At 40.2% G+C, this 27,888-nt stretch overlaps 1 protein-coding gene across 1 annotated transcript; it reads left to right on the forward strand.

Moving 5' to 3' along the window:
- The first annotated feature begins 3 nt into the window (after positions 1 to 3).
- LOC124136884 (Bloom syndrome protein homolog) lies at positions 4 to 27,315 on the forward strand. Its single transcript, XM_046502913.2, has 28 exons — positions 4 to 340; positions 1,768 to 1,863; positions 3,635 to 3,758; positions 4,301 to 4,377; positions 6,235 to 6,389; positions 6,702 to 6,745; positions 7,705 to 7,824; positions 8,090 to 8,345; positions 8,575 to 8,609; positions 8,933 to 9,075; positions 10,451 to 11,259; positions 11,975 to 12,073; positions 13,116 to 13,316; positions 13,698 to 13,816; positions 14,312 to 14,425; positions 15,581 to 15,679; positions 16,122 to 16,270; positions 16,702 to 16,839; positions 17,284 to 17,413; positions 18,139 to 18,334; positions 20,354 to 20,541; positions 20,962 to 21,079; positions 22,643 to 22,860; positions 23,686 to 23,815; positions 23,933 to 24,127; positions 24,846 to 24,994; positions 25,830 to 25,894; positions 26,118 to 27,315. The coding sequence occupies exons 2-28, from the start codon at positions 1,832 to 1,834 to the stop codon at positions 26,290 to 26,292; spliced, it is 4,278 nt and encodes a 1,425-aa protein (XP_046358869.2). The 5' UTR covers positions 4 to 340; positions 1,768 to 1,831; the 3' UTR covers positions 26,293 to 27,315.
- The last annotated feature ends 573 nt before the right edge of the window (positions 27,316 to 27,888 follow it).

A 27,888-nucleotide genomic window follows, 5' to 3' on the forward strand; every position in this document is an offset into this window, starting at 1 on the left:
GAGTTCTGTTGGAAAATGATTTCTACATTATTTTCTTTCTCCCTATGTCTAAGAAATGATGCATCCGATTTTGCTTTTCAAAATTAACCTTCAATTCTCCTTGTAGTTTTAAAATGAATGCTGTCTTACTAGGCGTATCAATGTGTATCTTGCCTTCTTCTTTTCGGTTTTGCACATTTAGTGAAAATTCACGAGGGAATGGCGCTATTTTACAAGATGTATCATTTGCTTTAGAGTGTTTATTTCGAAGATGTAAGTGAACTGAATTAAGAAACAAGCTGAATCTTGTCATCATTATCAACGAATATTTGCCTGAAGAAAATATGTTGAATTGACACAGGTAACTTCACGTCGTTTTATTGTAGGACCTAACCAGTTGATTACCGATTTGGTTTGTTTACAAATAACCTTAATTTGTCAGAAATACGGACTAAAGGTTCAGCAGAAATGACAGTTTAGTAAATACATTTTTGTGTGTCAGTGACAATCTATGACAGTGATTTAGGATCTCAGACACTTCCAAATAGTTATGACAATTCCAGTGCCGAGCACACATTGGACGCTGTGACTTGTCAAATGGTAACACTGACCATAAAATATTCTGTTTATGAAGTAATCCAAGAGTTAATTGAAGTAAAGAGATACAGTCAATAAGTGCCACTAATTTATCCATGGAATAGAAAAAAAGACGATGAATGGCTGAAGCATAGTGGTACAAGACTGTCAGTATTAGCATGATTAGTCTACTTCTATATTATTGCGGACTCTATATCTCGGTATCAGAAAATTTGGTAATCCACACACCCTGACGACTGTTTACATATGAAAATCGGGGCACAATAATTTCACTTTGTGATCGAACAATGACTCATTGCAAATTGTCACGACTACTTGATAGTCAACATTTCTTTCTTTTTTAATTATAGCTTCTGGAAATTGGAATGTTTTTGAAGTGGCATTACCTCTACCTCTATTCAAAAGGTTCATACAGGCTTGAAAAGGCCTTGTATTTTAAGGTCCCTCTTGAATAGTCTTGATTTTAAGGGTCAACCTTAAAAAGCCTTGAAAATAACCAAAATAGTTTGAAAAGCCTTGAATTTGCGCTGTGACATATACATGTACTTGTTAATAAATGTGTTAGTATGATTTATCAGTGTTAGATTTGTGTGCCAAAGACCATGAAGAATTCATGACAGTTAGCAATAGACTGACCTGCCCCTCTTTGGGACTCATGTCCCGATTTTACAATAATTAGGGTTAGCATCATATGGTTAGGGCCCCCTTTTTGGAAATGATCATGAGGGTTTTGCACCCCTTTCTGCTCAAACACAAGGGCCCTGGCCCATTTGAACAAAACCATCTTAGAGCTATGACTATTATAGTTCTGTGTTAAAGTATGTGCTTAGAAGATCGCTTAGTGCAAGTGGATCCAGGTAAACAAGCAATACATGTGATAGCATGTATGGCCCCATGGTGAAGAGTAGGCTAACTTACTCATAAAGTTTGAACCTCCACAAGTTCCGCATGACTTACCTGAATCCAAATAAAGTGTGCTGTGTAAAGTGCAGTACTCCCATCTATTTTGTTGATTGTGATACAAAGTGTATCTACAATGTACCCTCTAAAATTTTACTGAGTATAGTCAAATGTTGTGATTCATATTGTATCATGGTGGATTTATGTTATTGATATTTTAATATTTAGTATATAAATACCTGTAACCTTTGTGTTTGTATGTTGTTCCAACAACAGTTTGTTGTATTTCAGTGCAAGATTGCTGACTATACATTTCCTTTTGCAAGTCTACGCATGATGCAGCAGTAAAGTCAACATGGAAATAGGAAACAGAGTTGTAAAGAAAGGGTAATGAAAGCTATCAGATTATTATGTGACGTTACTTTAAGAAAAATGGAAAATACACATCAGATGTGTTCACCTGATCGTTAAAGTTTCCATCACTTTAACAGGAGTTATGTTTCACTTGTTTTATGCTGTTAGCATTTGTTACTGACAGTTCTAATCTCGCACCTCACAACTGTTTGTTTGCTCAAGATGACTGGTGCTCCAGTGGAATTGCAATTCACTGTGCAGAGTTGTGCCCCTTAGTCATGTCTGGTTCTACTGGTGGAGAGTTTAAAACCCAGGCTTCTGGTTTCCCCTTGTTAGAACTGTAGGGGGAGTTGAGGAATCCTTGAACACAGAACCTTGGTGCATGTAGGACCTAATCATTCCTAAACTGCTAAACTTAAAGAAACCTACACCAATGTGTACATGATGGTGTACTTTAGCTGACTTTTCCTGCTTATAATGGTCTGATTTTTGTATGGTTCAATTTTTAAGCTTATCCGCTCACACTATGCATTTCTTCCTTCTTCTTTCGATTCTTTTGTAGAAACATGCTTGAACAAAGTTTCCAGCTTCTAAAAATATTTCACCCAAACACATCCTATCATCACCATGGTCACCACCCAAACAAACCTTGCGTGACTTGATCACCCGACTACCCCTGCCATATCATTTCTCATTGCCACCCTGTGGAGATGTGTATTGAGTTCCATAGAATACCTTTTTTCTTCTTTTTTCATGACAATGTTATATAAAACATGTCGGTAAGATAAATTCGTTGTAGCAGGATCACAAGGGTACATGGGGTTTTATGTATCCCTCGTTAGGTTTTACAACTTACCGTATTCGACGTAATAGGCGCCCTGTAATAAGCGCCCACGGCGATATTTGCTGATATGTTGGCTAGTGAACATTCCCAATTAGCGCCCCTTCTGATTGATCAATGTACACAAGACTTATTTATTGGTGTATAATACGCACTTGTGCGTTATATGCACCCTTAATTATGGGCAATTAAATTCTGGAAAATATATCTGTCGTATATAAACATTTCAGGCTGTCAGCATAAACCACGAAATTTACAATCTTTCACCAAAATAGTATTCTAATAAAAGTCCCCTGTTTCTAATTTTGAGAGCGCCCTGGGTACTTATTATGGTGAATATGGTATGTCCTTCTAGCATAAAAGGATCACATCGCCAAGTTTGGGTGTTTTTACCCACTCATGACTTCTTGGCAGTGTTATAGCTTAGTGTTTGTATCACTGTTTAGCACCAGCTTCCTCATGTATATCTCACGGTGGTAGTCTCTACAGGCTAGGGTATCTGTGCCCCCTTGTCCAACTGTGGGATAGATGCATAGTGTGAGATAGGATACTTTTAAAAATTTGTTAATTTTACATTAAATTGTATTTTTATGTACTTATCCTATCTCACATGCTATATGCTCACTCGACCATACCCGCATCAGAGCTCCTCAAGCCAGTGATGTCCAAGAAAGGGAATGATGTGTCAGGGGTAGTCAGGTGATCAAGTTGTGAAAGGTCACACACACAGGATTATGGTGCATGACCAATTTTTGTTTGGGTGGTGACCATGGTGATGTATTCGGGTGAAATGTTTTTAGAAGCTGGAAATTTGTTCAAGCATGTATCCACTTAAGGATCGAAGGAGCAAGACATGCATAGCGAGAGACAGGATAAGTATATAAATATACAATTTAATGTAACATTTACAATTTTATACTAAAGCATGTTAAATTTTTGTAACATTTCCCTTTTTAATGGTAGTGGTTTCAAGTTCAAACGTTCAAAAGGCCTGTCTCTAAACAAGCCGCCACCAGCCGTGCCTCCATCAGATAACTGTGGAATACAGATTATTGGAGAGACTAAGCCACCACCTAAAGTACAGAAGGTAAGACACAGTATGATTGTCCATGTAAAGTAGATAAACATGTGATAGATATTGGATTCTTGATTCAGTACCCCACATGGCTTGACCATGTTGACTAATACCATGAATCACTAGACAATTACAAGTACACAATAATTATGACCAAACTCCTTATTTTGTCTAGGGGACCCATGAAGATCCAGGTTAGAATAGGTCTTCAGCAACCCACTCGTTTGTTTACAGACCGCCGTGATAAAGCTGGAATATTGCTGAGTGCGGCGTTAAACAACAAACAAACAAAACTTTGTTTAGGGAATAGAAAGTATATATTTTGAACATACATTTGAACACATATTATCAGTGATTTTATAGGATGGTTTAATCACACTTGCTTTTGTCACACTTAAGTAGGCTTGTCACTAGTGGTCACTTTAGTCAGTGCCAACCTCTTCTCTCTGATCTTGGACCACAGTCTCACATACAAGAGATGGTGGTCCATCTTGCATACACATTATGTCTGCGACTGGTCACACAACTGGAACGTGTCCTTTGGTGTATTTCAGAATGGAGGGAGCAGTCAAATGTCCATCATGTCCTTTGCCCACAAAGCCAAGCCAGTGGCAACAGTTAATCCTCACAGGTGGGTCTTAGTCAATCTGAAGTTAATATGCGGGTTTCCCTATTAAAACTTAAACAAGCAATGACTTTGTGCACTTATTTTCAACACACAATATTTAGGATACCCATTTGTTGACATTTTTACTTTCTCAAAGTTCATTTGTATGTTTTACACAAAACATGAATTGAATGTATGGATTATGAGTGTTTGTAATATTTTTTTCTAATTATGTTTAACATTGTATATACAGGCAACAGACTGTTGAAATATTTAAATATTGAAACTGAACGTGTGGGGATAGGGACCCCTTCATATTTAAAACGTATGGGGCCACACTCGAACAGTTCATATTAAAACTTAAAACCCAATTACCAGTACGGGTGAAACAATACATCAAGGTCACGATACGATATGTATCATGATATGTAGGTCAATGCATGTATCGTGATACTCATATTTATTGCATGGAAACTTTATACTATAAATATTTCAGAGCAGGTTCAGAAGGAAAAGCTAGCTGTAGACACACAAGTAATTTTAGTGATACACAGGATGTTCCACATGGCATCTGTTTGTTTGTTTGTTTGTTGTTTAACGTCGCACTCAGCAATATTCCAGTTTTATCACGGCGGTCTGTAAATAATCGAGTTTGGACCAGAAAATCCAGTGACTGACGTCATGATCATCGATCCACACAATTGGGATACAATAGCGCATCACCAAGTCAGCGAGCCTGACCACCCACTCCCGTTAGTCATTTTGTATGACAAGCATATTTCTCAGTTTTTCTCCCTTTCTCAGTCTGCCACTATGGTCACTGTCAGGTGCGCCATGTTTTTTGTGTTGATATTACTTGTGTTTGGTGATTATTCGATACCAGGGTCATTGAAGCAGAAACATTTTTGTCAATATCAGAAGTCGGTTTAGGCTGTGAAGACAAGGAAAAGAAACTTAAAATTGATCTATCTCTGAACCTATTTGGACTGTCTGCTCTTGGAGTTTGCTGTTTGGCCATAGTTTATTAGTTGCAGTAAAGAACCATTGAAAATCGTCCATATGACTTCTTTATTTGCCAAACTGTGTAAATTTGGTTCTGATTGGACCATTTGTGACTTTTGGCAAATGAAAGGCACTGATAGTAAAGTGAGATGCTCAACGCAACAAAAATCAGGACATTTACATTCAATAATTGAAGCAGCTGTCCAAGTGATGTAAAATAGTTTTGAGACAATCGGTGACTCCCATGATTATATTAAATAAACCCATCTACATCAATGCGCCCGATGTCCCAATGAACGGAAATAGTATGCCTCAATCAGTAAACTAATGCAGTAATCCTGCGAGGCTAATGTGAGAGGGAATGAATGGGATCAGATGCTCAAGCTCAGTGACTTGATTGATGCGTGTCATTTTACCCAGATAGCGTTGAACATTGATCATTACATCAACCAGTGGTTGTCTAGCCCAGACTCTAGCCCAGTTGTTTATAGGCCTCTGTAACATAGGTGGAATGTTGCTGACAGAAGTGTTAAATGACTAAACAAACAAAACAAACTGTTTCATAGTGTTCATCTCAAATGAAACTGTTTACTAATTTGACTAAATTTGGTGTTTAGATTGTTATTCATGAAATATTGTGCAATCCATTGATATGTCAATCTATCATTACAGATTTGTACAGGTCTGTGTAATCTTGTCCATCGTAAAGTTTACTTTTGCATGCATCAGTTTTTTTATGGTCACCACTTGAGTTCGGCATGGGTGGAAATGATGATTTTCAGATGATTTTTGTCCACTTTTCAATATTTTAGAGTCTGTAGAATCTGTACACCAAATATTGAAAGATTGGGTCTTATTTCCACCTTATGCTTGTTTCAGTGTTCCCTGCATCCCTTCGTCTTCTAGGTCCCCTCCAAGAAACACCTCCAAGAGGAAGAGAGAGGTGCCAGCTCAGCCTGCACTGGGGATGTTTGTGGCCAGCGTCGACGGGGAAGATGACCTTGATGACTTCTCCATGCCATCTATAAACCATGGTATGTACTGATAGTGATTGAACCTTTCTCATCCTGCCGGCTTCATTTAAAGAAACTAATTGTGTGACATTTAATGTATGTAATTAAAGAATTATTTAAAGTTTTAAGAGTGAAGAGTTTCATGCAATTAACTGTTAAAGCAATAAACTTGTGCAGATGTAATCACATTATTTATATCTGCGGTGTAGTTATAGCTTGCTTCATCAGTAGTTTGTTTGACATCGTGTGTTGCTGATATATAATATTCATTATTTGATATGCTGCATGGCTGTGATAGTTTCGGCTGAACTTTTTGTTGTGATGTTACTCTAGTTTCCCCTCGTGCCACCAAAACTATACAAGACAACAGGCCTAAGGTAAATTCTCTCACTTTTTGAAGCTGTGTTTGAAAGAGTGTTATTGTAATTGAGCAGTGCCCTGGGTGTAATCCAAGTCAGGTTTTGTTTATTTGTTTAATGCCACACTCAGCAATATTCCAACAATATGATGGCAGTCTGTACCTAATTGAGTCTGGACCAGACAATCTAGTGATTGCTATCATGAGCATCAATCTAGGCAACTGGGATACATTGACATGCATCAACCAAGTAACTGAGGCTGACCGCTCAATCCATTTAGTTGCCTCTTACAACAAGCATAGGTTGCTGGGGAATCTATATTCTTGCCCTACGGGAAGACAAGCATAGCTTGCTGGGTCCCTGTAGTTCTGCCTGTCCAACAGCTTCTATGTTGGATACCAACTGAATGAGGTACTTGTTGTGACGTTCACAAAGTTCACTGCACTCTTATTGTTTATGTATAGTTATATAGTAGCCTTGTTCCTCACATAATTAGATACTGAACTCAAAGTGGATGGTAATCGTCACTGATTATGTTGTTTACTGTAACTGGACATATAGATCCACATTTCTGTTCTGGTTTCTCTCTGTGTTAATAGATGGACTGCAAGTAGAATAGGAATAAGTAGAGTATAACTGAAGATACACAATGTCATTTAGTTTTCAAGGAGATGAATACTGAACACTTGCATGAAGTTGCAGAATGATTGCCACAATGTTGGGATTCGGCTGGGTAACAGCAATAATACAGTGTTCGTTGATGACCTCATGCACCTGTACGTGCCCTAAACTGCAGGACTTGACTGAGTACTGTCTATATTGTATATAGTGTTATATTCACAAAATCTAAAAGCATGTAGCAGTCATCTCAGTTTTATGATAGGAAAACAATATCTTAAGAATCAGTTTTATTGACTGTGGTGAGTGTTAGGAAAATAGAGAATGTGACTCAGACTGTATTTAACTTGTGCCCCCAGACCTGCACCCCTACCCCCAGGGCTTCTGCAGCGGGGAGGAAGCTACCCCAACCTGGCAACTGCAGCCCCAACCTGGATGAGTCTTCCTTCTCAAACTCTCTCATGGAAGACTTGTTTAAGGTAGGACTTCAGACCTTAGTATGGACACTAGTGATTTAGTGGGCTAAGACACTCCAATTTCAGTGCAGAGTTATATTCCTATATCAGGCCTGGATTTGTAGTTATTGATATAAAAGGTAAAAAATGTTTAGTAACTATTGTTTGTTTGTTTGTTTTCAATAAAAGTGTACAATAGATACTGTCCAGTTGCTTTATATCACCATGTATGATTCCTATCGTCATTGCGTGTATGAGTTGTGATCCATGAAGTTATATTCCACCACAGGACTCTGAAGATGAAGATGAGCTGCCGCAGCAGATCAGTAAGCGTGCCCGCCACACCCCGATCATCATGAGTGACAGTGAAGATGAGGAACAGAAAGTTATGCAGCCTGTGCCAAAGACGAAAGGAACTGCAGACAGGAAGTTCAGTTTTCATGCTGCTCAAGGCCCTGCCAGGAGCTCTCACCAAGCTCCTTGCACAGATCGAAGCTCAAGCTCTGTGAAGATGGCAAATCTCGACATCACACCTATTAAAACTGGTTGGTTGTGATCTCCTCTAACTTTAGCTTCTAATAAGATTTATTAGGGTGTAACATTTAATCAGCTGGTTACACATTTATGTACAGAGATTCAGCTTAAGAAAATAGGGGAATAGAGATCCTTTGATTTGATATTTTTAACATATGGTTTCCTTAATGCAGAGTATGATCCTGAATAAATTATTGTGAGAAAATGAACATATTGTATGAGGGTTATTTTCTCCTGCAGAATCTCAAAGTACTACAAACAGTATGCAACAGAAAGTAAGTAAACTGCATGGTTCAGCCTCCAGTTCTGTCATTTCAGGAAATGTGTTGTTAAATGTTATATATGGATACATTGATGGTAGATATTCCCTTTTGTCTCGTGATTCACTTTTCGACATCTCATATAAAATCTTCTGTCTGATATTTTGTGTGTATAGGTGCCTGGCTTCTGCAAATAGGATATTTGGCCCAGATTCTCAAAGCGTTCACAGTGTTTGGGCCCCTGGTAATTAAAATGGATGATTTAAACATTCAGAACATTCAAATGTGGTACAAAGCCTCAGGTTTTTCAGTTACTAATAATGTAATCACTGTGACAGATCTCCCCAGACAACCTGGACTACAAGCAGCTGGTCAGTGTCATGGACGAGGTCTGCGACATCATCAGCAAAGTCAGCTCAGCCGACCTCATGGACATCGTCTCTCATGACTATGACAGACTACAGAAACTTCTGTATCTCAGGTAAGATACTAACTATTTCAGTTCATTGGCTTGCCATGTTAGTCATGAATCACAGATGTGTCGTCAATGGATTTTACCTCAGCTAGTTGCTTTGATGACATCAGTTTTGTCTTGGTACTATATTGAAGGTTGCTTGGGTCACAGTATGACACAGTTCCTGTAACATGTTTTTTTGCTCAGTACTGTGAAAATCAAATGTATATATTGACAGTAGAGGGTGACCTCGCAAAGATGAACACTACCAGGCTTATTCCTTCATTTCACAATGAAGGAGGTCGCGTGATTACTTTGTCAATCGAGCTGAGACATACTGAACCACTTGAGGGAAATCCCTCAATGTCTAAAAATAGCATCAAATAGGGATGGTGTCATCATGCTATTCAGGCTATGAATGATGCAGGCTTTGAAGCCAGACAGTTCATTATATGTCATGTCACTGAAATGAAGCGTCTATTCGAAGTTACAATAGAGAATGCTCTACTTACCAACAGAATTCACTAAGCTCCACACTGTCATGTACTCAAGCGGTAGACCCCGTCATCAGCAGCTCATTTAGCCTTAGTATGACTCAAACACACACAGTTCACAGAACATTTTATATTACCGTATTTCGACTTAATAAGCGCCCAGGGAGCTCTCAAAATTAAAAATAGGGGGCTCAATCGGAAGGGGTGCTAAATGGGATTGTTCACTACCCAATATCTTAGCAAATGTCGCAGTGGACGCTTATTAGAGTGGGGCGCTTATTATGTCGAATAGGGTAATCCATTTTCAGAATTCAGGTCCGGATTTTTTTCCAGTTCTAGCTTTACTGGGTGAAACTTCTATTTCAAATGAATGATATTGCCATAGCTGCCATTTTAATACTTCTGTAAAACCAAGGGATGTAACTCCCATGGAATGTTTGGGACGGATGACGAAAGCAACTCTCTATGTTAATATAGTTCGCTTTGAATAATTAAGTTTGGTGTTTAAATGGATTGTGTTGTTATGATTTATGTATATGTCAATATAAGGATTGAAGTTGTATTTATCAGCTGATGATCCTGGGGTCCTTGATGTAGATGTAGGGCCCCTAAACCTTCTTGAAAATAGTGTCGTGACAAGGATGCCTTGACTTTCATGGTTATTGTCTCCCGCCTTTTGATAGTTTGGGGTATTTAAAAAAAAAAAATGTCAAGTTTCCTTGCCAACGACTTTGACTTAGACTGAAAATGGCGGTAGTGCTCCACATAACCGGGCATGTCACGTTGATGGGGGATGTGAGTATTTCATGCTTGTTTGAACACTGTAGCAGTATTGTATCACAAACTTTACTAAAGATGATAGTGTTTACCTTACTTTCTTCATAAAGTTTTTTCAATTACATGTCCAGGAAACAACTCAAAGAACGCCTGGGCCCACAGTCTACTTCAAGTGCAGGACGACGTGATAGTGACAGCATTGCTGGTAGATCTTTCAAAAATGACACCCTTAATTCAGAAAGCAGGACGTTATTCTCGCCGCAACCGTCTTCCTCCCGACTTTGTACCACCTTCAAGACACCAGACATCAGTCACAGCTTGGTGAAGACACCGCTCCCTGTGACAAGCACTGCCATCAAGAAAACGACTGCCACAAAAATGCAGCTAGGATCAGACTCGCCAATCCCTTGTGGGGATAGCTTCTTTGAGGATGATGTCGAACTTACACAGTCAAAAATGAGCTATATGAAAGGGTTCAGGAAATCGTTAACAAGTCCAAAGAATTCCCCTACCCAGAACACTTCTGACAAATATAATTCAATAAGCCAGAGAAATTCCCTGGGTGGTTCAGTGACCTATGGTGCATACTCAGAGTCATTTCAAAGACAGGAACCTCGAGACCCTTTCTCTGTGAGCAACAGTGTGAATATGTCTTCCTTCCAAGGTGAACGCACGTCAGTGATGGACGACAGTGCCGGCTTCTTCAATGATACATCCAAACATGGAGGCAACTACACGTTTGAGTACAGCCTCCAAGAAGGGCCTGCCGTCGGCAAAATGAAGCCTTCTAAGCAGTCGACGGTGCCATCTCCCGCCAATAACAGCGCCATCTTTGATGATGATTTTCCTGATGATCTGTATAACATTGAAGATTTTCAGGACATGCAGACATCTCAGGATAATTACAATCGCAGCAACAGTCAAGCACCTCCATTTTCGTGTGAGAGATTTATCTTTGCTTTCAATAATGTTTTTATCACAGCTGTTAGAAAAACATTGTTCTAGACAATGTTGGTATAGTGTGATCAGTTGAAGTAGCTAAACTATTGAGTACTAGTTGTAATTTGTGACCACTTGGGTTAGAATAGGACCCCAGTACTCTATTGCTTGTCATAAGAGGGAACTAAATTGGATCGGGTGGTCAGGCTTGGTTGAGTGCATGTCATCTTACCCTGATGTAGGTCGTTGAACATAACAACATACCTGGTACACTGGTTTTTCTGGTCCTGACAAATATTTACAGGTTGCCATGATATAGCTGGAATACTGTTGATTGTGTCATTATTAAACACTCACTAACTCACTTATTATTTATGACATTATTCCTCTTTCCTGATTGAATCCTGAAATTCTCAGTTGAACATGAATCTGATTTCATGTAACTACTATTTATACTGGTATGTACCTATTAGAAGCAGTTATGAATCTGATGTCTGTTTGACATGGGTAAGCGAAGTATAACATGGGTTCTGTAGGGAACTTTGCCTCAGAATGCTGTGGCAAACAGTCCATATGTTCTTTGATAATTCTAGCGATTTCATTAGAAGTAAATAGTGTTACTATCCTCATGATCTGTAACTAGGACTTGAGAATGTGTGATGCTTGGGTTTGTCATGGGTCAGCATCAATAATTGCCTTTCAAATGTTGCTTGCAGCGTCTGTGTCAGCACATACAGCCGAGTCCAGGTCAACATCTTCATTCTCGTCATCACGCCAGGAACGTTCTCAGCAACCCGATTTGTCATCAGTTGAGGGTTAGTTGCCATCACACCTGCCTTTTGTTAGTTGCTCATTGCTCTCCTTTATCAATGCTGGTAGAAAATCTTGACATGACGATGACATAATTGAAATAGTAGTTGAGTTCTCTGATAGTGGTGGGACAATACACTGATGCATCGGTGGATAAGGATAGTACAAAATATCAATTCTGACCTTAAATGTTTGCTTTAATAACAGTTCCACAAAACACAAATCAGTAGTGCAAGTTAATCATGTTAATAGTGAAAACATAAATATTTTCATTTGTTGTGCAATACTTGACTCTGCCAACTGTAAATCGTCAGTGTGCCAGGTATTTGGCCATCCTGTCTATGAAAATGATGGCTTACACACCACAGATAAGAGCACATGCAAGTATCGTGAGTAAGGTATCATGATATGTATCGGATCTCACAACTGGTGTATTGTCCCAGCCCTATTCTCTGATATTTGTCTGAGAATATTCTCTGCATAATTGAAAACTCATAGATGATGGGTTTATGTATTTCAGAAGTTACCTGTTGACGATAACAGCACGTGGTTGCAGTAAAACCCCAATATTTCTTAAACTCATGACAAGACTAAAATGATAGTATTCAATAATTATAATAAGATTGGAAAGCTCCGGTTAACTATCAAGTGCTAAGAACCCATTAATCTAAGGGGTCACAGATGGCCCAGTTGTCTAAGGCACTGCAATTCGCTGTGCGGAGTTGTATCCCTTGGGCACGCCACAAAGATATGACCTAGGGTTCGAATCCAAGTTCGCCACAATTATGTTTTAGGTTTGTCAGCACCATAAGGTTATTCATGGGTTTCACCAAACGAGACTTGCGTCACTTCGGGCTTTCCTCCCACATTAAGCTGACACGCTGTGATATAACTGGAATACTGTTCAAAGCGGCATTCAACCCAACTCACTCACTCTAAACACCTAAATGTTCAACTCATTGTATGAGACTGATCTGTTAGTCACACTGCTAGGTTGGATTAATTCGTGTCTACACCAACAACTGTAGCTGATGCTTAACTGTTCAGATGTCTACCAGCCCATGTTTGCTGGTACTGACAAGGACGATGGCGCCAGCGGGATGTTTGACGGCCATGTGTTCCCCCACAGCAAGGAGCTGATCAAGGTGTTCAAGCAGGTGTTTGGTCTCCGGGAGTTCCGACACAACCAGCTCCAGGCCATTAATGCCTCCCTGCTGGGGCTGGATACATTCATTCTCATGCCTACAGGTAATGTGCGAATTCCTCTGATAATTGTGTTCATAACTTTTCTTGTGGTCTTTTGTTGAGTGGATAGGTGTTATGGTCGAGCTGAGTTGTGTCCCTTAGTCATGCCAGGATCCAGTGACCTTAGGTTGGATTTTCTGATTACGATCCTTGGATTATCAGCTCAATATCTCAAATGGTTTGGATGTCAACAAATCAGATTGTTGGCTTTCACTAAAATGGTGTTAGTCACTATTGGCTCTCCCTTATCAAAGCTGATACATAGTTCAAAATGGCTACACTCTTGACTATTGTGCTTGACAGTGGTAGAGATGATTCTATAGATGCTATTCTGATATTTGAGACTATGTTCTGTCATGCAAGGTGTTTGTCCTGTTTATTCAGGTGGTGGAAAGAGTTTGTGCTATCAGCTTCCAGCTCTAGTCACAAACGGGGTGTCTGTAGTTATCTCCCCTTTGAGAGCTCTCATCCAGGATCAGGTTCAGAGACTCATATCTCTAGATGTAAGTATTTCCCATATATGTGCACTTTTGTGACTCAATGTAAAACTGTAATAACTTTCATTATTAGAAGCTTGCTTTCAAAACCTTTCACCAATTAGTAGCAGGTGTTGGAATTTTCTGAAAGAATGTCCATTGATGATAATGTTAGTTCCTAATTTGAAATGATGCTATGCTATACCTCAAGCAGTTGTGAATGCACCAAAAAATGTCTTTGATATTTGTATTTAGAAATTGACAGCCTTTTAACCTGACCCATCTCCGCAAGTTTTCCTCGTCCTTTGTTCGACGAAAGCTGTATGATTGTGCTTGTCACGACAGAGGGGCAGTGGGGGAGACTTGTGGTTAAAGTGTTTGCTCGTCTCGCTGAAGACCCGGTTTTGATTTCCCACATGGGTTCAATGTGTGAAGCCCATTTCTCGTGTCCCCCACTGTGATATTGCCAGAATATTATTAAAGCGACATAAAACCATACTCACTCTCTCACTGTCACTGCAGATCCCAGCGGCCCACTTGTCAAGTGACATTGACCAGGCTCAGGCCCAGAATGTCTACCACCAGCTGTCTAAGAGAGAGCCAGGCATCAAACTACTCTATGTCACTCCAGAGAAGGTAATAGGTCATGCTTTGTAAACTTGTTCTCAGTACATGTCTCATGTTTATTTTCTGTGGGAAAGAAGTCAATTTGATAATCATACTGTTGCTACTGTTGTATGTATACATTGAAACCCAGTGTTAATCCAGAATGCACTTTCCAGATGATAACTGTTATTAATGTCAACATATTTTCATCCCCATGAAGATCCTTGTCTTTAGCAGCCCATGCTTGTTTTACCCCATCTTTCTGAGGCAAGTGAGTTAACTGACTATAAAAGTCCAGTTTTCCCCCTTGCCGAACTTGGCTGGTATTATGGAGTTAGATTTTGGCTGGACCAACGAGTCTATGCATAGTCAAATCAAAATCGTGCACTGAAATCGAAATCCAGTTCGTAAAATGTCGTGCGGTTTTCGGTCGAGTGCAGGATTTGCACAGCATGTGCACCGCCAACTCGTTGTCAACAGATAATTTCCAAGTCTTTTCATGTTTTTAATCAAGGTGCTCACGTGATTTGATGCAATTCGCTATGTAAGACCCGTTTTTATCACAATATAGATCTTGATTATTGATCAGATCGTCTTGACAAGGCACCACCTTAATATTAAGTTTGAAACAAATGCAAGTGATTCGAGAGGTGGAATCTGATTAGTCCAAAGGAGAGGCTTAGAAGGGACATAACTCGTAATAACCACTGGTGGCGCTACTGTCGAGCCCAGGAATTCCAGGCTAGTTCGGCAAGGGTGGTAACTGGACTTTAAAGTCAGTTAACTCCCTTGCCTTGGGAAGATGGTTTCACCCCATCAAGATCCGGGTTAGAATTGATCTTCAGCAACCTATGCTCTGTTGTCTGGATCAGGTGGTCAGACTCAGTGACTTGGTTGATGCATGTCATCTTATCCCAAGTGCGTAGATCAATGCTTATGATATCAATCACTAGATTGTCTGGTCAAGATTTGATTATTTACAGACAGCATCATGTAGCTGAAATACTGCCAAATACGGTGTTAAACAACAAACAGACATAATTTCAAAGGTGTTATGCCGTAATACATTAAATAATCCGTACGATGTCATTGGCGGTGTACTGTCTGGAGTAACGAGCTCCTACTGTATGTGAGATATTAACATGCAATGATGCAGCTGCTAAAAGTGTCCCTTGTCCCCTTCAGCTCTCTGCCAGCGCCAAGCTCCTGGAATCTCTCCGCCACCTGTATGATCGCAAGTTGCTGGACAGGTTCATCATCGATGAGGCTCATTGTGTCAGCCAGGTAGAAGATTAATCATTCATTTTACACAGTGGCAAACAGGTCTATCATAGTTGTGATTGTATTGTGCTGTAGGTGAAACACAGTGTTATTGATTTAATCTACAGAGCAAGGAATGAATGTTTTTTTCATTAAAATTGTAAATCTTTCTGATCGTAATTACCAGAATCATTCCTAATATAGTTCTTACTTTGTTGACTTGTGTCAACCCAACTATGAATGAGTTAGTATTTCAGTTATATCACTGCATGTCAGCTTAACATCGGTGGCAAGCCCAATGTGATGCAGGTCTTAGATGTTTATCACGTCATAACCTACAAGCACAGGAATGTGCTGAGAAAGCAAGAATTGCATGAATAAACACTCCCAGTCCAACCATGAGGGCAGTACCACCAGGTTATACAAAATGTTAGCATATGGTATCACTTTGGTGTTTCTATACTAGTGGGGCCATGACTTCCGTCCTGACTACAAGAAGTTGAACATATTGAGAGACAAGTTTGGAGGTGTCCCCATGATGGCGCTGACAGCCACTGCAACACCCCGGGTGAGGAAGGACATTCTACACCAGCTGGGCATGAAGGATCCAAAATGGTGAGTCTACTTATCTCATGGATGTATGAAGCCCATTTCTGGTGTCCCCCGCCGTGATATTGCTGGAATATTGCTAAAAGCGGCGTAAAACCATACACACACTCACTACTTATCTCATGGAGACTTTTTGAAGAGGCTGATGTACTAAAATACTGAAGGATGCAAATCTAATCTAAGACGTGTCCTATTTCATATGGGGGGATAAGTCGACAATATTGGATTTATTCAAAGTTTTGGGACTATAAATTGGCAATCCCAACATGGCTGTCATCTACGATACACCAGGTAATATTTCAGAAAAAGAACCCATCTTTAAATCTCATGAGGATAATGTAACAGAAATATTGCTAATAATCGGTCTGCATGATAAAAGCTTCACTGCAGATTATCTGGTCATTAGGACATTTCCATACTTGTATTGTATGACACAGGTTCATGCAGAGCTTCAACAGACCCAACCTGAAGTACCTTGTGTTGAATAAACGTCCCAAGTCTACCACACCTGATGTGATCAAGTTCATCAAGGACAAGTACCCAAGGGACTACGGCATTGTCTACTGCCTCTCCCGGTAAAGATCACTATTTCGCAAAAAGTTTTTGTTGCAATGTGTATTGAGATATATTTAGAGCTGAGGTGTTTGACAGTGATTGACACTGATTGTACAGGCAGATCCTACTGTCTACATACTAAAGTAAATATTACCCAACATGGTCTGTCGCCGCCTATTTGTAGACTTTGATACAGGGGAGATAATGTGAGAAAAGTCACTTCAGCATTTTGACCATTTTTGTCAGTCAATTTTGAAGGGTAATATCATTTGTGAATGAATTTCTTTGTAGATTTTAGGTTTGACAATACAAATAATAACTAAATTTGTTATGTATTATTATTTTTAAAAAATACCAAAACATTGGTGTATTGCAGTGTACCGGTATACAGGTTTTACTGTGCAGTCTTACTTTGTATGAAAGGTGTTACAATACTCTGTTACCATAGTTACATTCTGCTGCAGGAATGAGTGTGACAATGTCGCCAAGGACCTGCAGAAGGCTGGGGTGGATGCTGTGTCCTACCACGCAGGGCTGGCCGACACACAGAGGGTCACCATACAGGACAAGTGGCTGTACGGGGAAAGGTGCAAGGTGAGACACTCACCAAGTAGTATAGATGATGGGGGTACTGGACCACCCCACCTGGACCACCCAACCTGGACCACCCAACCTGGACCATGCTCAGGCCCTGAAAATGCTTACATGGGGGCTGAAGTTTGATTAATTATTGGATCATCATCACATAATTAATATGACTTCAGACCTCCATGTAAGCATTTTCGGGGCCTGAGCCTGGTCCGGGTGGGGTGGTCCAGTACCAACATCATCTACACTACTCACCAACATCATCCATTTCCTCTCCTGAACATGAGGTGTCCAGGTGGAAGTATTCGTTCACCTTGTATGCATGACCTTCACATTTCCAGGAAAGCTTGCAATATGCTGATCTATCGTCATAAAGTTACAAATTAGTTTTCCCTGCATGTCATCTGTTCATCATGAAGTTGGGAAAACTGTAGGGAAAAGACTTGTTTCTTTACAGGTTTGTCTTCATAGTCACTGAATTATATACACAACAAAGTTGCTTCAGATGAAGACTTTATATGTTAAGCTTGTTGGATCTAAAAAATTGGCTTATTCTTCTGCTAGTCATTTTAAATTTGTTTTGGCAGAAAAGCTATGCTGGTTATTCTCTTGTATTGACAATTTGTATTTACTAGATGTGTAAGTAACATTCCTATAACTTTCTTGTATTTTAGACCAAGGGGACTATGCTATGTTGAGTATAAAGATTGATAAGATAAAAACATTTTCAGGTGATTTGCGCCACGATAGCATTTGGTATGGGTATTGACAAGCCTGACGTTCGGTTTGTGATCCACTACTCCCTGCCTAAGTCTGTGGAGGGATATTACCAGGAGGCGGGGCGGGCCGGCCGAGATGGGCTGCTGTCAGAGTGTGTCCTCTTCTACTCCTACCAAGATGTCAAGAGACTCAGGCGCATGGTGGAAAGTAGGTGGCTCTTTAAATAGTGTACCTATTGGGACCGAGGTTAGAATGGGGCGCCAGCACTCTTATTGATCATCAGACAGAGGTTAGAATGGGGCGCCAGCACTCTTATTGATCATCAGACAGAGGTTAGAATGGAGCGCCAGCACTCTTATTGATCATCAGACAGAGGTTAGAATGGAGCGCCAGCACTCTTATTGATCATCAGACAGAGGTTAGAATGGGGCGCCATCACTCTTATTGATCATCAGACAGAGGTTAGAATGGGGCGCCATCACTCTTATTGATCATCAGACAGAGGTTAGAATGGGGCGCCATCACTCTTATTGATCATCACACAGAGGTTAGAATGGGGCGCCATCACTCTTATTGATCATCAGACAGAGGTTAGAATGGGGCGCCATCACTCTTATTGATCATCACTCAGAGGTTAGAATGGGGCGCCATCACTCTTATTGATCATCAGACAGAGGTTAGAATGGGGAGCCAGCACTCTTATTGATCATCAGACAGAGGTTAGAATGGAGCGCCAGCACTCTTATTGATCAAGAACTATATTGTAATAAAACAGGTCTTAGCTCACGAAGTGCATCAAGTCACTTGAGCACCTTGATTAAAAACATGAAAAGATTTGCAAAATATCTGTCGACACCCAGTTGGCGGTATACCTGCTTTGCAAATCAACTGAAATCTGCACTTTGAAATCCATGTTGTTTACGTACCGGATTTCTAGTTGGTTTGGCAATTTTGATTGGACTATGTGTAGACTCGTTTGTCCAGCCATAATGTTACACCGGAATTCCAGCCTAGGTCAGCAAGGGTGGAAACTGGACTTTTATAGTCAGTTAACACCCTTGCCTCAGGAAGATGATATTAAACGCAATGATATGAGTTTGCAACATATAAAGGGTTTACAACAGCCAGCGCTATCCTACCAGAAGTAGCAGAATTCCTTTGTCAGGGAATCTCAAATGTTCAAAACTAAGCACCTATCTTGCAGGAATTAGTTCCGTTCCAACAACGCATAACAGAATCAAGCTCTCCAAATTTTTCAGAATTATTAGCCTTAATGAGATCGTACATGCTTGAAGATCAACAGAAGAACTTCAGAGCGCCACCAGGCATCCTAGATACTTTTCAAAGCAGCGACACACCATATCACTCCCTCAGTCATGCAAACATTTACCTATAATAGTGTATTGTAACTGTATCATGATGAATTTTGTATTGTGGCTTCTGTGTATCAGAACAATGTAATACAATCCTTATACAGTTCAACACCATTATGTCAAAGTTGTAGGGACCTACGTAAATACTTTGAGTTATCAGAGGTTCGACACAACTGAAAATTGAACTTGGCTTACATTTACCGATTGGCATGAAAAGTAAATTACACGAAACATAATCGAAGACAAATAGCTAGAAAATGACAAAAATTTCCAACATAGAGGGATACCAAAGTCTTTAGCAATTTGCGATTTAGTTTTTGAACCCTGCTCAACTGCCGTAACTGCTTCATACTTAGTGACAATCGATGTTACTGTTTACGTTTTTAGGTGCAGGAACATCAGTTCCAGTTATCAAGGCCCTTCATAAGATTGTTCAGTCATATTGCGTACCAGACTGGTTCATTTTGGTATCTATCAATCATTTCAGAACACCAATGAAACAAAAAGACTATCAACCCCAATTCCAATCTGTAACACATTCCACAATTTGTGATCACAAGATAAAGACATGGCGACCACATAAGTATATTTGTGCTGGAAGTAAACGTTAGGGAATGGAAAATGACTTCAAGACAACCATAAGTTTGACACAACAGTGTTTGACTGTACATGTTTATTCAGCTCAACAAGTAAATGTTCCAAGCGTCATGGATCATAATTTTTTTCATTTTCAGTGTTCTAGTTTAAAAAATAATTTGGTGGAGAAAACACTCTCTTGCAAATATGTTTTGTAAAATACAGCACTAGGTTTAACATTTCCTGTTAAGAGACTCATGAGAAGGTTTGACTTCAGTGGACCAGAATGCGACGTATGCATCGAAGCGAGTCCACATCGACAACCTGTATCGTATGGTCCAGTATGCAGAGAACGTGGCTGACTGTCGCCGGGCACAAGTTCTCCAATACTTCGGCGAGCATCACTTTGACCGAGACCGATGTAACGAGTTCCGGGGTTCTGTTTGTGACAACTGTGATTCAAAGGTCAGGACAGTTCAAGTCAAGTACTGCTGGGCATTTGTTAGTTGTTGCTGAGAATCAGAGTAGTGGTTATTGATCATTCCACACTTGTTCCCATACAAGATATTACTTATTTGAGGTCTAATGATATCCCCAGAGATATGCATGAGGTAAAAGTGTACTAATGTAACCGGAACAGTCCTATTTTAGTCTTTTACTTAAAAACTCTCCTCATCTTGGTGTGATCCAATCATGTGTGGAAATAATATGACAAAATCTTTGTCTTTTGCAAATTTGAGTGAGTGCAAGGACAAAGTGTTCCAACTTTGTTATGTCATGGTAATTCAAGGAAGGAAACTCTTTGAACATTTACTCATTAATTTCTTTGTGATGTGACTTCTAGAAGGCAGACACAACTACCCAGTCCTGTTTATGTATTTGTAGGATAAGTTCCAGCTGCGGGATGTGACAGAAGATGCCAAGGCTGTTGTCAAATGTGTCGGGGAGCTCACATCTGGCAGGAGAAACTTCACAATGCTGCATTTTGTGGAAGTTTTCAAAGGTAGGGGATAATTTCAACAATTATCATCAAAGTGAGTCCTGTTGTAGTGAAATCAAGATCCAGAACAACGTGAACACATATCTCATGTTACTCGGATAGGGATCAGTTCATGGTAGTCTATCAAATGAAATGTTAAAATATTGGTCAGAATTCAAACAACACCTATCTTGGCCCATCACCTTCACTTAAATATCAAGCATGCCTAAAACCTATGCTGTGCAAGCATAGAGGTCACAAACTGAATGTAGAATATACCAACAGAAAGGTAAGTGTGTCAATGTTTTTAATTACAATATGTTTGAAAAATTGTTGATTTTATATATGATAAAATTATAACTCACTTTGTTTCTTCCTTGTAGGTAAATTGTTCAAAGACTAAGCCAAAAAAGAAATACATTTACAAGTTTTAGTACTGTCACAATAATTTGAATAAAGCGCTACCCCTGGGAAGATCCGGGTTAGAATAGGTCTCCAGCAACCCATGCTTGTCGTAAGAGATGATTAATGGGATCATGTGGTCAGGCTTACTGAATTGGTTGACGCATGTCACTGTATCCCATTTGCATAGATCAATGCTTATGATGTCAATCACTGGATTATCTGGTCCAGACTTGATTTATGATATTGATGAGTGCAGCGTTATACAACAAACAAGCAAACCGAAATATTGATCATTTGGTTTTGTTTGGTAGATTGTGAGAAGACATTGATTGATGTCTGACACAACCAGACACCAGCTCTGACAAAAGTCTCTGTCACTGATAGCATATGGTGATCATAATAAAAGGTGATATTATCTCACTCAGTGAGGTGAGGTGAAATGGGGTTTAACTTATTTTTTTAACGTCGCGTCCAAGATTATTGCATTTATATAGCGACGTGCATGCACGTGGCTGCTTGTACTAGTCCGGACTGATGCCGTTTATAGTGCTAGCTCACTGAGATACCATGCTGCAGTTTAACATGAATACCCCACTCAGACACAGTATACTGACTCCGAGCCGACCAGTCCTTGTTTTAGCCCCTTAATGCCGAACGCCAGACAGGGTAACAACAAGTACCATCTATTAACGTCTTTTCGTATGACGCGGTCAGGGATCGAACCCCGGACCTTCTGCTCTCCGGGCGGACGCTCTACCACTAGACCACGGAGGCGGTCTCTATCTCACTCAGGAAATACCGGAATTTAGACACTCGTGTCGTAAACATAGTATGACATGAAAACGAATATAATGTTCTATATAACACTGTTTCTTACCAAAGAAGACATCTACATACAGGGACAACTTATGGTGTTTACCTATCAGGACAGTCGCAACAGCAGCGGAACTAGAATTTGTCGAATGACGTTAACAATCTTCAGCTGTGACGTCATTTCTAGTGTGACATGATTCCAACCACACGTCACAATAAGATTCGAATGACGTCCACAATGTCATCCGAGTGACAAAAACAATACATTGTTGTCTCGTGGTGTGATATGACCCTGGGGCACATATGTTTTTTATGAACCCCCGATATGTTTGCCCTCGTAGGTAATAAACTGAGTCATGTTTTACCCAGGATCGAAGAACACAAAGATTCAGGAAACCGGCCACGACCGACACCCCCTCCATGGGCGGGGCAGTGCGTACTCCCGTCAGGATGCAGAGCGGCTGTTCCGGAAGCTGGTGATTGACTGCATCCTGATGGAGGATCTCCAGATCACGGCCATGGAGCATGCGGTCTGCTACATCAAGCAGGGCAAGAGGAGTGCCGAACTCATGCAGGGCAAGATCAAGGTGAGACCGGAAACTGGTGGTGTCGAGAACATCTCTGTTTGGGGAAATGATGAATGTTTACTTATCTTGTAAGGCGTTTGTAGATTTGTCAGAAGATTTGTCAGATTTGAAATCATTAGAAACAGAATAAGGAGTTTGAAGATTGTTTAGTAAATTTTAAATCATCTGAAACATTAGGCGTGGAACGATACAGCAAGTTTACGATACGATATGTGTCGCAATACGCATATTTACGTCGAAACATAGTGTGGAAACATCGTGACTATAAATATTTCAGAGCAGTTTCAAAAGGAAAAAGTTTGCAGATTGTTCAGTGTATTTGCGATCGTTGGAAAAATGATACAAAGATTGCAGATTGTTCAGTAATTTTGACTAATTCGAAATTTGAAACATGTGACAGGTATATGCAGCCTATGTTTAAAACCTTTGAGCCTGCTTGACCATCCTCATCTTTTGGCATCATTCATCTTCGTGTCAGTGGGCTATCATCAGCTTATTTATGATTCATGCCTCATGTTGCAGTGTATATGTAATGTATGTTGTACTATTTGGAATCTGAGAATATTTTATCCAAATAAATTGAATATTATGCCAGCTACACAAATAAAGGATGGGGAAAAGAGCATAGCTTCACAGGGCGTATACACAGGAGCACCCCAGCGTTCAAATAGGCTGTGGTGTCACTTGACCTGAAACTGATATATACTGTCAGCTACACAATATGAATTGAATTGGAAGGTGATCATGCATCAAAATGGCATTATCAGTACTGATGATGGATGCAAGCATTTCCTGTGTGGACTGATCATAACTGCTGGTTACCAGGTGGAGCTTGCAGTGCATGGCAGCAAGAGCAGGACGGAGGTGGCAAAGATTGGCCAGGAGGCCCAGAGTGACTATGACAAGTTGCTGGATGAATGCTACAAGGAACTGCTGGCCATGGCTAAGACAATAGGTTAGTTTCAGTGTCTCTCATCTATTTTAGAGCAATAGTCATACTAGGAACCATTCTATTGTTTCTTTTTTGTGATTGTTGCTGTTGATATTTACCGTTTTGGTTTGTGTTTTGCAGCGAGAGAGCACAACATCAAGAATTACACTTCTGTGTTCACAAACCAAATCCTGTGGCAGTTGGCTGACAAGCGACCTTTAACCCTGGAGGAGATGAAGAGTAGTGAGATTGATGGCCTGACAAACTACAGGATTTCAGCCTATGGTGCCGAGAGATTCCTCGACATTACAACCAAGTACTGCTGCATGTTTTCCAGTAAGTAGCAGCACAGTGTATTCCTGTATGACTTCTTGCAGTGTCTGCATGTGAGGCTTCCGGCAGTGTCTCCCTGTGGGGTTGCAGTGTCTCATTGTATGACTTCTGGCAGTGTCTCCCTGTAGAGCTTCTGGCAGTGTCTCCCTGTGGGGTGGCAGTGACTCCCTGTGGGGCTTCCAGGAGTGTCTCCCTGTGGGGCTTCCAGGAGTATCTCCCTGTGGGGCTTTTGGCAGTGTCTCCCTGTGAGGCTTCTGGCAGTGTCTCCCTGTGGGACTTCCGGCAGTGACTCCCTGTGGGGCTTCTGGCAGTGTCTCCCTGTGGGGCTTCTGGCAGTGTCTCCTTGTGGGGCTTTTGGTAGTGTCTCCCTGTGGGGCTTCTGGCAGTGTCTCCCTGTGGGGCTTTTGGCAGTGTCTCCTTGTGGGGCTTTTGGCAGTGACTCCCTGTGGGGCTTCTGGCAGTGTTTCCCTGTTGGGCTTCTGGCAGTGTCTCCCTGTAGAGCTTCTGGCAGTGTCTGCCTGTAGAGCTTCTGGCAGTGTCTCCCTGTGAGGCTTCTGGCAGTGTCTCCCTGTAGAGCTTCTGGCAGTGTCTGCCTGTGGAGGTTAGAATGAATCATTCAGTGGATTGCCTGGTCCTGACTATATTTAAGGACCTCCACCATACAGCTGGAATACAGCGTTAAAACAAACAAACAAGTGGAAGTCTTTATCTTTCCCCGCAGCTCTTGAGGACGACCGGCGATGCAGTAGTCAGAAGGATGAAGGCAGCGAGGAGGCGATGGATGAATGGACATCACATTACTTTGAGGAGTCCCAAAGTAATCGCGGTCGCGGAGGCGGGAGACGAGGTGGATCAGGATGGAGGGGCAAGGTAAGAACAGCTGGGATCACATACTGGCATTATATCATTCAGTGCAAGGCAATTTGAGTAAAGGCTAATGTTTGGCATGTCAAATGTTCCCAAGATACTGTAAATCTTGAAATTAATGCGTCTCCAAATTAATACGACTGCTGACCCCTGGCCAAAAATGCGACTCAATAGCAATGCCACTCCCCCCCCCCCCACCCCATCCCCAGCGGAATGATACATATCCTTACCTTAATCAAATTAGCACTGAGCAGAACACTTCCATATAAACAATAAACAGTGTTTTTTCTAAAATTAACACAGTTTATATGTTTAATCTGTTTTCTGGCATTAAGCAAGTTCAAAGGCAATAAAATAATTGAACCAACAACAGTTCACTGATTGGTATGAGGAGAAGGTGTCAACAAGCTTGACATGTGTGGGTAGAACTCTTGACCAAGCAGTGATAACTCACCGGATGCCCATTGTGTAATTCCTATTCTTTGAATGACATTGTTATATACTTGTTACAACTGCTGCTCAATGAACCGTGTTTGTATTAATATTTAGGCCGTCTTATTGTTGACACTCATTTGGAGAAATAAATGGGAAGTTTAAAAGCGACCAAAGACCACTCGCATTTTTCGCATTTAATTCACGCTCTCGTTAATTTCAGGATTTACAGTATACAAGTCTGTCTGTTTTTCATCTCCCTTGTTACTATGCCATATTTTCCGCTGGACGAAAGGTGGCATTATAACTAGGGAGGACTGTAGTGTTATAATTTCTGTCATTATTAACTTTGTTTTATGCATAATACCATTCAAAATGGTAACATTGAAATTGTTCCCTTCAACAGAAAAATTATCGTGGTAAAAAGGCCAAAAGAGGTTCAACACGAGGCAAGAGCTCTGGGAAAAAGAGGTAAGATGAAGCTAATGTGTCAAGATGTAGAAACCATCACACAGATAACTTCAAGCAAGTTTATTTACATTGGGAAAAAATGTCACCAAATTTAACATTATTCACAGAAACAAAGAAATTGGATCCAAAATATCTGTCGTTTTTTGAAACAGTGGAACATGTGGGACAAGGAAACCTAGACACAATACTCTAACATAACCAAACAATCTATGCTTTGTTACAGCAACAGCTCCTTCAATCAGTACAGCTACACTAAGGGGAAGAAAGCTGCTGCATCCTCAAGAACCACACCACCAGCCAGATCTGCCAGCTCCAGCTTCAGCGGCCTCGGGATGATGCCTGCCCCACAACCACGCACATTCCTCGCGTCCAACATGTTCCTCATCAAGAAAAAGTGACATCTGCTGCGCTCTAGCAGTCTGTGTGGACATGCTCTTAACATTGTCATGGGTTTGAAGAAATCCTGCCCTGATTATGAAACTTGGACTGTCAGCACTATATCCCTGCTCGTCAGTCTCACCAAGGATGTAAATTATGTACATTACCTGCATCACCTTGTGAGATAACTTAAATACTGTTCAAAGCAACGTAAACTAACGCAGTCACTCAATGACATTGTACAGTATTTTTCTCGAGTCTAGCTCAGTGGAGAATGTATAACGGACGTGCCTTGAAAGGATTTTTCAAGACAAAGATAAGTTTGTTGTATCAACTCTGCTATTGGATTATGTGATGTATTTTATGTACCCTTGTAAATATTTGTAACTGCATTTAACAGTTACTTGCAAATATTGTGTGTGGATTTATTTCTTATTGTACAAAAATAATTTATTTATCAGATTATTCAAAAGCGAGATAGTACTGGCTACTTCAATTTTCAACCATGGCCAGAGTTACTCTTAGTAATTTTTTATGAAATCCTCAATCATAACTGATAATTCTAAATAAAATTTTAAACACTAAGGTCACAAGTTTGCATTTATCTGTAAATAATTTTACATAAAGTACTGGCTAAAACAATTGGTCAACATTTTTTGCAGGAAGCTGCTGAATTGTGGTCATCATAAAAAATATGTTAATATTTCTAATTTTATTTTTAAAAATATAGATTATCAGTAAGCTTGTAATGGGATTATTCCATGGCCCATGGTGTTTACAAAAAAATAATTCTTTTTGGTTTCTTTTGATATTTGAAAATATTTCTATTCCAAGCAATAATAAAGTTACCTGTGTCAGCGTGTGGGAGGGACAGGAATGTTTTGCAATATGTAATAGCTATAAATTATAATGAGGGTTATTGAATTACCGGTTCAAATGTAATTTCCTTAGACTTGTATATACAGGTAGTGTACAAAAATATGGGCATTAGGTTCTTGTCAGGGAAACTGTGAATTGATTAAAAAAATAATGTTTAGCCATAACTATCGTCTCCTGTTGTCTTGCTATATAATTCTTTGGGAATCCCACACTGATGGAGAATCTGGGAAAGAATACAGGTCCCCAGCAACATGTGTTGGTCATATGAGGCGACTAACGGGATCACTGACCACTGACTAATTGACTCATGTCATTGTATCCCAATTCCGTAGATCGATGCTCTACTTACAGGCCGCCGTCCTATACTGTAATATTGCTGAGTGCAGCATTAAATAACAGAGAAAACAAACTTTAGGAATCCCTGCACCGCATCATCTGAGCTAACTCACACTTACATTACCTGTTGCTTCCTTCATGGTATGGCTGATGTAACTCTACAGTAATTTACATCACATTCAGACACATATGGTCCATAAATAATCTGGTCTGGTCCAGACAAATCAGTGATTGATAACAGTTGTAACAGTATCACTTAGGGTACATGTGGTATTATGCATCCCTCTGAGTGGCATAAACCTAACAAGGGACTCATAAAACCACATACCCCGAGTGATAGATCTACACAAATTTAGCTTACAGACATGTTTTTGTACGACATTGTTAAAGTATAAATACAA

The sequence above is a fragment of the Haliotis rufescens genome, unplaced genomic scaffold (assembly GCF_023055435.1).
Source record: "Haliotis rufescens isolate VD_foot unplaced genomic scaffold, xgHalRufe1.0.p SCAF_1, whole genome shotgun sequence".
NCBI classification, from domain to species: domain Eukaryota; kingdom Metazoa; phylum Mollusca; class Gastropoda; order Lepetellida; family Haliotidae; genus Haliotis; species Haliotis rufescens.